At 41.4% G+C, this 12,090-nt stretch overlaps 2 protein-coding genes across 23 annotated transcripts in view; one reads left to right on the top strand and one right to left on the bottom strand.

Annotated features, from left to right (window-relative positions):
* gpat2 (glycerol-3-phosphate acyltransferase 2, mitochondrial) overlaps nt 1-1,065 on the top strand; it is a 170,840-nt gene extending 169,775 nt beyond the window's left edge. For 15 of the 21 annotated variants that reach the window (XM_082553969.1, XM_082553956.1, XM_082553963.1 and 12 more), the window contains one exon: nt 534-1,063. In XM_082553969.1, the coding sequence (XP_082410095.1) occupies nt 534-650 (117 nt within the window). In that variant the 3' untranslated portion in view covers nt 651-1,063. Of the gene's footprint in view, nt 1-533 lie in introns of all 21 variants that reach the window. The other 6 variants (XM_082553961.1, XM_082553959.1, XM_082553962.1 and 3 more) reach the window with 2 other exon arrangements.
* Nucleotides 1,066-2,644: 1,579 nt separating this feature from the next.
* fahd2a (fumarylacetoacetate hydrolase domain containing 2A) lies at nt 2,645-12,088 on the bottom strand. Of its 2 annotated transcripts, none has more exons than XM_082553430.1 (8): nt 11,856-12,088; nt 10,312-10,577; nt 9,854-10,070; nt 8,771-8,830; nt 8,518-8,680; nt 5,891-5,999; nt 5,301-5,388; nt 2,645-3,218 (listed from the first exon to the last, which is right to left on the bottom strand). In XM_082553430.1, exons 2-8 carry the CDS (start codon nt 10,575-10,577, stop codon nt 3,156-3,158), a joined length of 966 nt encoding a protein of 321 aa, XP_082409556.1. In that variant the 5' UTR covers nt 11,856-12,088; the 3' UTR covers nt 2,645-3,155. The 2 variants fall into 2 exon arrangements, with proteins under 2 accessions (XP_082409556.1, XP_082409557.1); XM_082553431.1 differs by having other exon boundaries at nt 11,919-12,088.
* Between the last annotated feature and the right edge of the window lie 2 nt (nt 12,089-12,090).

The raw sequence follows: 12,090 nt of genomic DNA, 5'->3' as shown, positions 1-12,090 counted from the left end.
TTTAAAAATAGAGCATCATTGACCCATTTATCTGCAAACATCTCAAGAGGCAATTATTAAGTTTATTATTGAGGTTATCAGTCAGAAATGGACCTTTTCTTCATCTTAAGCCTCCGATGGTAAGGCAGGGGGAATTCTAAGATCTCCAAGTTGAAGCAAACAGGAAATGTGCTTCTAGTTTTTAGGAAACTTTAAAAGAAAAAGGAAGGACAACACAATCTTAAGTTTGCCTCTTTCATTTGGCCTCATTATTTCAGACCTTGCTAAGTGAATTAGGTGATGTTGTTTATGTGAAATCTGTAGCTTTGTTTTTCTCTTTCATTTTTGAAGCGTTGTTGCTTTGGGAGCTTTTTGTTTTTATCCGTCTTATTACCTCACTGTTTTTTATTCAGCCTTGTGCAGGAAGCGCTTTGATGAAGATAAGAAAAAAAGCTGCGCACTCACTTTGTTCAAATAAAGGTTACTAAATAATAAGCACTGTGGTTGCGATGCTACTAACGTATCTGTGTTTCTGCTCGTTATTTTCAATTCAGGTCCTCTTGGAGGAGTGGCAGAAGGGAGGCGTCTTCCTGGCTGTTAGTCCTTTGTTCCAGTTGTCAGAAAACAGGCAGAAACTGCACCGCTTCATCTCTCAGTACCTCTACAATTAATACATTTAACTGAGCAGCATGACTCAAGGCTTCAACGCGGCTTTGTTTTCTTGCAGAGTCTGACCTCATCCTCTGTTTGTATCAAGGGAGCCCGTGTTCAGTTAAAACAGATGCATGCTGAGCCAGGACGCTGGTGTCTTTGGGTTAATTGCATTTTGATTTTTCAGTGATGAGACATTGATTTTAAGTTTATCTTTAGTAATAGCATTTGCATAAAGCCGCAGGAGAGGAGGATTATTAAGTCCCTGTAATCAGTTGTGAGGACTCGCTGTAGGATGACGCTCGTTGGTACAGTTTGCGCATCCACGCATGTTTATGTTGTAACGAAGGATGCATCAAGTTTTGTCTGTTCCGTGAGAAAATGTTTGTTTGGTTCTTTATACTCAAATAAAAGTTCCTGTGTCATCATGACTTGAACAAAAGCGCAAAAAGTTCACTGTGTACAAACGAAACCAACTACAGCTCGCCTCTGTCAGTGCGCCCCAGGGCAGCTGTGGCTACAATGTAGCTTGCCATCGCCAGTGTGTGAATGTGTGTGTGAATGGGTGAATGACTGAATGTAGTGTAAAGCGCTTTGGGGTCCTTAGGGACTGAGTAAAGCGCTATACAAATGCAGGCCATTTACAGCCCTTTAAAGTAGTTTATTAGTTAGTCTCTTGCACACAGCCATGGTTCTGAGCTGCTCTCCTTCTGGACATAGATCATTCAGTGCTGAGTCAGACCTCTGGAGAGTCTGTATGTCTCACGTAGACCTTTTGACATTAAGATGCAGAGACAAATCGATGGCTTGCTTTAATGGGGACTTGGAGGCCTCTGTATTTTGGCGTTCACAGCTGACTGTTTGTACAGTCACATGCCAGTGCAGCTGTTTTTACTCCTTCAGCGAGCACAGACCACAGCCGCAGTGGTTGAGCTGCCATCGGCCGTGAGAATCTACTGCCCTCTAGTGTTGAGCTGAGGATACTGAGTCCTAAATAGTTGTGGAACTGGCCTGTAGCCGTGGCCCACTCGGAACAGAAATTAAATTAGAAGGTTTGCGTTTGAGTATCTGTTTAAGAGCAGCTACCGAGACTTAAAACAGAGGATTTGCATAATAAGAAATGTGAGTTTTGAGGACTGTTTTCCATGTGAGCTGCTCTCACGTGGAAAAAAGAAAATCATGAACACCTTTAAAAACAAACAAAAAACAGGATAGGGATTGATTGGCTGTGGCATTTTGAAGTCGCAATTCAGACGATGCAAAATACTTTTTTTCTGAGTTATTATAATTATTATACAGTTGCCAGTGGGGGTGTACTAATTTAGCATTTTTTCCATTAATTTCTGTGAATATGTAAGTCTGATTTCATATTCGAGGTGTTCCTTTAGTCTCCATAATAAAAAACTAGAAGAGTGCTGAAGATTCCCTCTGCACTGCGCATGAAGTGAGGCTGTGGATCCAGAATAATAGATGGATCTGGGTTAGTTTGTGTCTCCAAAATTTCCTTTAAAGGGTCCTTCCACAAACTCGTGGATCCAGATTAACTCCAAAGGTTTATCTTGGGCCAATCCCCGCCTTCAGTAAACACTTTCATGCAGAGCTTTTCATAACTTGTTTAGTAATCCTCTTGGCAAACAGACAAACCAATCACGTAACATCCTTGGATGAGATGAAAATCTCCTCTGTGACTTGTGAAGATTGCCTGAGGCTGAGGTTTTTTTGTAGGGTATTTTGAGGTTAGCGAGACACTGAGCTGCAAAGCACTCCACTTTGCACCATATATGTTCAACAAAAAGCTAACTAATCTTAAACTGGAGCAGTTTACAAATTATAAGGGATACAGTGGTCGAAACGTAGCTGCCAGTTTGAGGATGTCAACATGTCACACTGCTGCAAATTGTAAACAAGTACACTGAATCCATCCTTGAAGCTCTGTCAGACATATTTAAAAGCTGCTACATGAGTCGAAACACAGATCGAAGTAAAAAAACCAAAAAACAAACAAAACACACAGTTGGAAGCAGCATTTTGTAATTTCATTAATTTCCACACATCTAGTAATCTGTTTTCCTTCTTTTATGGGAAAGATGATGTTCTTTCACTTCTGACTGAAGTCTTTGATCCTGAATATTAAATCATAATTAGAAATACTTTTTACGTCAGTGTCAAAATACTTTTTTATTTTCACATAAAAAGAAAAATCAGTAGGTTCACGGTTTCTTCTGCACAGCACGAGTGGGCGGCTGCTGACGGAGGGTATTTTTTACAGCTCGTGATCACTCTGAGGTTGAGTCACATAATTACTCTGTTTTGTGTAGTAAAAGAAAATAACACATTTTCTCTCCTCACAATTACTGAAGTATCATGAATAAAACATTCATCAGGGAGTTTTACATATCTCCTGATGGTTTTTTCACATTATGTAAAAGGGGGAAAAAAACTATTTGAATAGTAATTCATTGTGAGGGTGATCAGAAGGTGCAGTTCAGCGGCTGATGTTCATTCATGGATTCTCTTCCCAGGGTTTACACCACTTTGTTGATTATAGAACCTAATTGTTCTATCTGGCACTCCACCACGTCCCCCTTCTGGAAGAAAAAAAAAAGTTTTAACACTTAATTAAAAAAACACATTTCAAATCACTGCCTTATTATCTGTTAGTAATTAATGGGGGAAAGGACAATATAGTCCTTTTATGCCTCTTTTCAGCTACGTTTTTTAAATTCTTTGCCTTTACTAAAGTGGCTTTGCATTGATTCACAGTTTAATTTTTGTTTTCTGTTTTAGCTTCTTTCTCCAGGAAGAGCCTTGCAGCAATATAACAACCACAAAATGTCAATGAAATTAAGCGACTTGCAGCAACAACAGAAAAAATAAGTGTTAGCAATGCTAAGTAGGCAGGTCCTGAGTTGGCTCAGCTTTGCTGGCCTCACATCCAAAACCACTGCTTCTCATATGAGGGAGTGGCATGTTCATTAGATGGTTACCTAGGCAACCAGAGCCTGGCCATTAGTGACCTACTGTCGTCTACAATCAATTTACTTATGTGTGACCTAAGGCTTTATTCTGATTGGCCGACCTTTGTAAACCAAAGGTTTGAACAGATGTGTGGAGATTCTGTGCTCACACGTGGAAAAGAAAGTCATCACAGGAGACTTTCTTTTCCACGTGACTGTAAGCGCCTGAGATGACAACATTAACCCTCTGAGATCTTAAATCATCATCAGTTTCAACCCTCAAATTTAACCTGAAGCCAAATTCTCAACTTAGGTACTCTGAAAGAGCCATTTTTTCTTTCTTCACCCCTCAGCTGTACGGCTCATGCTGTATTACCATCGCCCCACAGGATGAGCAGGTGTCGTGGACACGCATGTTTGTGAATGCGATGACTCGAGAACGAGGCGGTGTAGGAGTTTGAAATTGATACCGTAGTGTTTTATTAAATTATTCTCCCAAATCTTAGCAATAAGGGAACAAATAAAACAAGAGCACTCAGAGAGCACAACTGCCCCCAAAGGGCAAATGCTATACTACAACTTTGATGTTTTATTAGGTTTTTATTACAAAATGATGATGTCAGCCTGTTATATTATCATTGTGACATCGTAGGATGTTATTGAAAAAATAAAGTGTGTTATACAGCTCCCTCTATGCCCTTTCACGTGATATGTTACTCATTATTTATGATTTCTTGAAAAATGTTTTCATGGTCAAATACTTATTCAACCTAGGTACTCATGACCCCCCAAGGCCTGGTATATTGTTGTGAAGTTTGAAGACGACTCATAAAAAATTGTGGGTAACACAATTTTCTTTACAGATTTTCACATTTGGTCTGACGTTGACTTTTGTTTCCAAAACCTAGAGATAAGGTCTTGTTATCACTTCTGATTACTTGAGCCCTGCATATTACTTTGTTGCTGATGGTTGGTTGTGAGCGACCTTCCTAACCCTCTAATGCAGGAGTGTTGAACTACAGTCCTCGAGAGCCAGTGTCCTAAAACTTTTCTGTCTCTGCTGCAACACACCTGAATAAAATTTACTAATTTTATTCAGGTGTGTTTACTCAAGCACATTTATATATATATGTAAGTGTTTGGAAAAATGTACTTCAAAAAGTGCTTTTATTGCACCATGTTCATTCACTCAAGAGCTGCTGTAGCATGAATCAAATGGCTGAATTGCTGCTTCAGCATGCAATCAAGTTCAAGAGTCTTGCTAATGATCTACTAAATTTATTCAGGTGTTGCAGCAGGGATGCATGTAAAGGTTTCAGGACACTGGCCCTCGAGGACTGGAGTTGACACCTGTGCTCTAATTTAGTACCCTGTCAATCATCTGTATCCTGTACTTATTGGTGATCATTTCATGATTTCATGAACTGGGCTCAAAAGTTCTTGAATGTCACCGACTTTCTACAATCTCTGGTTTCAATATTGCTGCCACTTCTTGGGTAAGACTTCTGAGGGTTAACGAGCCTTCTTTGATACCATACAGAGATAAGAATAGAAGGGAAAAAGCAGTCTGATAGATATTACCTGTGCAAACACCAACCTCATTATTCAATACTTTTACCATGTTTGATAGAGGCATAAACCACATTGGTAACAAAACATGTCCAGACCAGCTGTACATGCTGCGAATTCACTTTTGTCAGACTATAAAATCACCTTGAGAAAGATGGGCGGCTTTCTAAATGCACCCACGCCTGGAGGAGTTCCTGTCAGAAACACATCGCCTGGAATCAATGTCACAAACCTATCAATAGGGGAAAAAGCACAGAGTGGAATATCAGAAGAATTACCATCACTTCAGCAAATTAGGATTTTCTTTCTCGTCGTCGCGCAGTATAATTTCAGTATTAATTTAGATTAAGCCGGAGCATGCGAAACAATATCTCCCACAGATTATTCCGCTGTCTGCACAGATCCTGTGAAAGGTGCTGTGGGCTGCCATTATTAAGAGAATAACACAGGCATTATCACCAGTAAGTTGAGCGAGAGTGGGAGAGGCGTTGTAGTCTTAAAATCTCAAATCAGATCAGAGAACGCTCCAGCTGGTCAGGGTGCCGGTTGGGGTGGATAAGTCTTAAATGAAGCGTGTAATTTTAGCTCAGAGTCGGCAACTTTTTGTGGCTTCATTTCTTAACTTCCTGGAATCTGAACTCTCAGCTTGAGTTACTCAAGCAGAAAAGAGTACTTTGTTATGTATATGAGTACATAAACACACAGTATCTGAACTTCTCATTTATGGAACTTACTTTGAGACCCAAGCGACAAGCGCTGCTGTCTTGAAGATGATCTGATCCGTGTTGCTGTCCTGGACCGTGTCTCCATTAACCAGGCAGCGAATGCTCAAGTTATGAGGATCTGAAGGAGAAATGACACATGAAGTAGTTTCCTACTTGTGACTTTAGGCCTAAAGATAGGAGACAAATTTGTAGGGAAATAATTTTATTATTTTAAAGAAGCTGGTGGAAAGTAGTCTAAACAAATTTATTAGACCACCCGTCATGAACACACTATTATTTTTTCAAGAGTACATCTGCATCGTGGATAACAACAGTTTTTATGTTTTAGCATTTAAATATCATTTCTGACCTGTAGACGGGGGCACTGTCTTTTCAACAGTGCACTATAGGATACATGTGATCACTCAGAACTTTCTTCTGTGCAGTGATGTTTACACAGACTAAACTCATACATTCAAAATGCCCCCGACAGCATAACACAGCCACCTCCTCTCCCTGCAGGGGGGTCAAGCATCTAGGCTTTTCCTTTAAATTGTCACCCATCTGTAGAGGGTTTTAATTGCTCAGCTGCCTCTGTTTTACCTGCACGCAAATAACCAAAGTAAGAGGACAACGACACTTGTGGAGGGTAATTACTAATAATAAAAATTATGTAATTATCATTTTCAAACAGGCAGACAAGCACACTCTACCTTTAAAGAGCGATTTTCATTCTAACTAAACTTAGACTGACGTGGTCTTTGACAGCGACGGTGTTGAATCATTTTTCAAGTGTGTTGTATAAAAGAAAAGCCTCGTCTCTCTGAAGAGGACATGTCAGCACGGCTTAGTTTTGCAAAGTTGCATCTGAACAATAAACAAAAAACTTCTGAAACAATGTCCAGATGAGACAAAAGTGGAGACATCCGGCTGTAATGCACAGCACCATGTTTGGTAAAATCAGCACCCTGTAAACCAGGGGTGGGCAACTCCAGGCCTCGAGGGCCGGTGTCCTGCAGGTTTTAGATCTCACCTTGGGTCAACACACCTGAATCACATGATTAGTTCGTTACCAGGCCTCTGGAGAACTTCAGGACATGTTGAGGAGCTAATTTAGCCATTTAAATCAGCTGTGTTGGTTCAAGGACACATCTAAAACCTGCAGGGACACCGGCCCTCGAGGCCTGGAGTTGCCCACCCCTGCTCTAAACTACGGTGATGGAGGGGTGATGATCTGGGCTTGTGGTCCATCCGGAGGCTATTTAAATGTCACCTTCCGTAGACGTGGGCACGCTGCTACCCTGCTCTGCTCCTGCACCATCTCCACACCACATCACAACGTTTGGTTATTTTGTTCTCCCCCGAAAAAAGTGAGAATGTCATCAGTTCTGATTGTCTGTTTGTTAGCAGTCTAGCATCCACAGTTCTCAAGAAATTATCTGTGAATGTAGCGCCAATGAGAGCTCGAGCTGATTTAACTTTGGTGAATTTTGGTCACACCAAATGTGAAAAATCTGTAAAAACTTCAATATTACAGCTTAGCTGTGATTCACACATACAACATCTGACATATACGGACTGCTTTACAGCACTGATGTGGATTTACATCTTTACTGTTGAGTTCAATAAATTTAGTCTTCATCCACGAGCCGTTTGTAACATTCACAAATGAAAGCCTGAATGGTAAATGGTCTGTATTTGTATAGCGCTTTACTAGTCCTCAAGGACCCCAAAGCGCTTTACACATTCAGTCATCCACCCATTCACACACTGGTGATGGTAAGCTACATTGTAGCCACAGCCACCCTGGGGCGCACTGACAGAGGCGAGGCTGCTGAACACTGGCGCCACCGGGCCCTCTGACCACCACCAGTAGGCAACGGGTGAAGTGTCTTGCCCAAGGACACAACGACCGAGACTGTCCAAGCCGGGGCTCAAACCGGCAACCTTCCGATTACAAGATGAACTGCCAACTCTTGAGCCACGATCGGCCAGAACGAATGAACTGAAGCAACAATGTAGCGCTCATTAAAAAAATAAAAATAAAAAAAAATCATACAGAACATAATGATGAAGATTTATTGCAGTTAAAGATGTTTTTTTACAAGCTACTGAATGTGTACCCAATGTTTCACAACTGCATGTAACAATAACCATTTATAGTATCTTACGCGAGTTTTTTACTTGTCAGCTCAAATAATGGCCGTAACCCAAAAGCAAATATCAGCGATGATCGCCTGTTAAGCACAAAAATCATCGCGGGACATTTTTATGTGAACATCTCATCTTTGAAAATGGATATTATGATGTGATGCAGGAATATTCTAGTCTGCATATAGAAGTAAGAATTTCTTTGTTTTGTTATTAAACCGTTGGTAGCAGAAATTAAACCGTGGTGAATCGTAAACATGATGGCCCACATTTGACAAGAATGTTTTTAGCCTTTAGAAATCCTAATGGTTACCATTATCATCTGGTTGGGGCTTTCATGCTGCTCCCATCAGCTACAAAAACAACATTTCCTCACTGAATTGCAGCTTGTTAACTCGGTGAAGCTGCTGGCGTACGGAATCACAGATAATTGCATGAGTCACCAGATTGTCTTTAATTCCCCCTTTCAGCCTCACGCTTCCTGCTGCGGATGCTCGTTCTCTCACCTGTCACGGTGTCAGTGGTTACTAAGGCTGGGCCGAGAGGACAGAAGCTGTCAAATGTCTTTCCTAGAAGCCACTGCTTCCCGTTACGCTTCATCTGCCAGTCACGAGCGCTGACGTCATTGGCCACGGTGAACCCGGCCACGTAGGAGAGAGCGTCTTCCTCCTAATAGAAAGAGGAGTGGAAATCAAGTCAGAACAGCTGCTTCGCCAAGCGTGAAAGCACCGCGGCCTTCATTGATGCTGTGATGCTGACCTTGATGTGTTTTCCTCTTCGTCCTATCACAAAGGCCAACTCCACCTCCCAGTCCACCTCCTTCAATCGCACAAAAGGCCAAGATGATGTAAAAACGGCGTCAAGAAGCATCACATGTGTATTTTTTAGCATTAATAAATTAAAGTATACTAAAAACAGCTTGTTTTTTTTTTTTATGCAAGTGTTGTGCTGTTAAATTATTGTCCTGCTCACATCTATCAAAGAAAACAAAAGAATTAATTTGATTGGTTAAATTTTAATCAGGCACTAAATGTGAAATATGTCACAGGGCCTACTTTTAATGGCTAACGTAAGGAGTCCCCCAAATCTTTTCTATAATACTTTGGTATTTTCTTCACTCTAGTCTGGCTTGTCCAGACCAGATTCCTACTTTAAACAGTGACCTACTCAACCTTTAACCACTCATGTAAAAGTATTTTTCCATTAAAAGTAAATGTTAATGTGACAACTTTCAAGGGATTTGAAGTTCAAAGCTAGAGAGATGCACTTCTACACAATCCTATCCAATTCGCATACTCTGAGATCAGTATGTAGGCTGCTGATCAGCAGAAAAGGTCGCGTGCAGTTGACTTCAGTCTGTCTGCAGTGGTCAAAGTGTGTGAGCTGTGCAGACTTGGGCTAAACAGACACAGCTCAGGGTGCACTGACTCTTTGATAACATACATTATCAGCTCAATGCAGTCTCTTCATTAGTTCTGGTGTTTGAACTAAGGAACAACACAACCCATTTGAAAAATATGACAAAGATGACCTTTATTATCTGCACACCACACTGCCTTTAACGCAGATAACGTGGGTCTGTGTCGTCTGTAAGGCTACATTAGATGTGTTACTCCTTTGGGAGTAATTCTGGATAATAAGAGCGGAGATTTCAGGCTTGTTTGAAGTCAAGGCTGATAAAAGCTAGAGGTGATAGCTCTTGTGGTGGTTTTTGCTCAGAGATCTTCAACAATCATCTTACAAGAATTTTATTTATTTTTTGTCTTTTTCTAGATATAACTTTGACTTCTTTTGAGTTAGCATTGTTCTTCCTATTAAGGCCTCTGTCAGTCTTGCCCTCACCTGGCTCTCAGAGGGCAATATGATGTCATCGTACGGCCCTGTGATGGCGCTGGGAAACTTGTTGAAGATGATTGGTTCTTTGGGGATTGGAGCATTTTGTTCCAGGCAGTGGTCGCGGTAGTTCATACCCACACATACCACCTTCTCTGGACCTGTCACTGGAGACAGCAGCTGGATGTCTGCTCGGTCTACTACACACTTACCGGACGCCAAAGCTCTGAGGATGATGATGAGGAAGACTTGTTTTAGATGATGTGGAAAACAGAAGTTGAACAGATGACCAAGCTTGTTGACGTATGTGAGAAAGAAGATTGTGTTAACTGAAAATACTAAAATGATGATGATTTGAGATGAGTGTAATCAAATAAGCTGATGATTGAGTCATTTGAGTAGAAGGAGCATAAGGCAATAGTATGGCTGTATTAATTAATGGCTTAATGGAAGAGAGTTGTTGATACCTCTGTGCACACTCCAGGCCCTTGTCTCCCAGCTCCAGAAGCTCTCGCATTGTTGACGGCATCAAGGGGTCAAATGCCTTCAGATCCACCACACTGTGCCCCTCACCTTGCTCCACTCCCACCCTGATGCTTGCTTCTTCACCACGACGTCGAAACTGCACCAGACGCATCGCTGCACCGCTGAGTCCTCGCCTCTGCACGTCCACAGCTTGCCCCTGAGCGATTACACTCCTGAAGATGCAAAAGGAGCGAAGAGGAAGTCTCATCTGTTCGTGTGAGAAGAAGAGGAAGTGGAAACAGATAGTAGAGGTCATACCTGATCCTTCAACAAATGCACAGTCCAAAGACATGGATGGTAGTTTAACTGATTTTGTGTGAATAAACATGAATAATCGTTTTTCTCTATATGTTAGCCCTCTGGTAGATTGGTGACCTGTCCATGGTGTAGTGTGACTCTCACTGGGATAGGCTCCGACCCAACTGTAGCCTTGAATTGGATTAGAGAAATAAGATGGAGGACTATAGCTTCATTTTCCTGTTGTTAGCTGACAGGAGCGGCGCCTGGTGTGATATGCTGCTGCTGCTGCTTCAGGTGTGCTGTGCACAGAAGTTCTTCAGTATACACCTTGGTTAATAAATGGTAAATGGACTTGTTCATGCTGCACAAGGCCGGGCGTCATGGACACCCAAGTTTGTGAATATGAAAACTTAAGAATGTGGTCGTTTTCTGAAAATCACCTAGGATTTTAACATTGATATTAAAGGTGCAGCTACTAGGAGGCTGTAGTGTAGCACTGGTGACCACTACCATTTTCTACTTTTCTTGAGCAGTCAGTCAGCATGTCTCATTCTCACACACACACACACACACACACACACACACACACACACACACACTCTTTTAAATGTAAGTGACTTCTATCTAACATTCACACACACATTTACACTCCAATTAAGACTGACACTAAGCTTTAGTCTGAGATATCGAAATCCACCGACAGTAGACCACCTGAGCCACAGCTGAACAATGACTGGATATTTGATTTAAAGAAAATAAGGCATTTTCCCCCAGAGACCTGCCTAATATGACTGGATTGTTTCCCCCTCTATTTCTGACCATTCTATGTAAACTATAGCGCTAGCTGTGTGGGAAATCCTAGTATATCATCAGTTTCCGTTTATAATGCAGTGCAACGATTCTGTCATGCACTACTTTTCTAATATTCTCCAGATTCTGACTTTTAATGCCTCAGTCTAAACTCCTTAAACTCTTAAAACTTGAGTGAACCCTAACTTTTCTGAGAACCGGCTGCCATAATGGAGCAAGTGCAAATTAAGTTCGCTAATCTGCACAAAATAATAACACGTAATTATCTCCCGCTGTCGCATTGTAATAGAGCTGCAAGTTGTAACCACGGTGGAAAAAGCAGCTTCTCTGTGCAGCTTCTGTCCCTAGAAACGGTACCTGCAGCCTGGGATGATTTGCTTATCTCGGAATTTTTTTTTTATCATTTTTAACTCTTATTTTATACTAAAACACTTACAGAACAACCGTGACACCTACTGCTTCCACTTCGACCTTTGCACTGCCTTCAGTCAATACTCACCTCCGCAGTTTTTGCAGCTCTGCACAGAAAACACTACTTTTAGCTACTTCCGGTTAGCGTTTGTAGTCCGTCAGCTCAGTCTCGTCCAAAGCGAGATAAATCACTCAGCCAGCGACGGAGTGCAGCCACGATTATCATTTATATCATTGCTAGTTGTAATTAATATATATGT

The sequence above is a fragment of the Aulonocara stuartgranti genome, assembly GCF_965226115.1.
Source record: "Aulonocara stuartgranti genome assembly, chromosome: 12".
NCBI classification, from domain to species: domain Eukaryota; kingdom Metazoa; phylum Chordata; class Actinopteri; order Cichliformes; family Cichlidae; genus Aulonocara; species Aulonocara stuartgranti.
The sequence above is the reverse complement of the archived record's forward strand: the minus strand, read 5'-3'. Positions and strand labels throughout refer to the sequence as shown.

Coding starts and splice junctions, on each gene's coding strand:
- fahd2a (XM_082553430.1), bottom strand. CDS start 10,577: ATGAGACTTCCTCTTCGCTCCTTTTGCATCTTCAGGAGTGTAATCGCT. Junction 6,000..8,517: donor AACCACTGACACCGTGACAG/GTGAGAGAACGA, acceptor TTTCTCCTTCAG/ATCCTCATAACTTGAGCATT. Junction 3,219..5,300: donor AGCCGCCCATCTTTCTCAAG/GTGATTTTATAG, acceptor TTTTTCTTCCAG/AAGGGGGACGTGGTGGAGTG.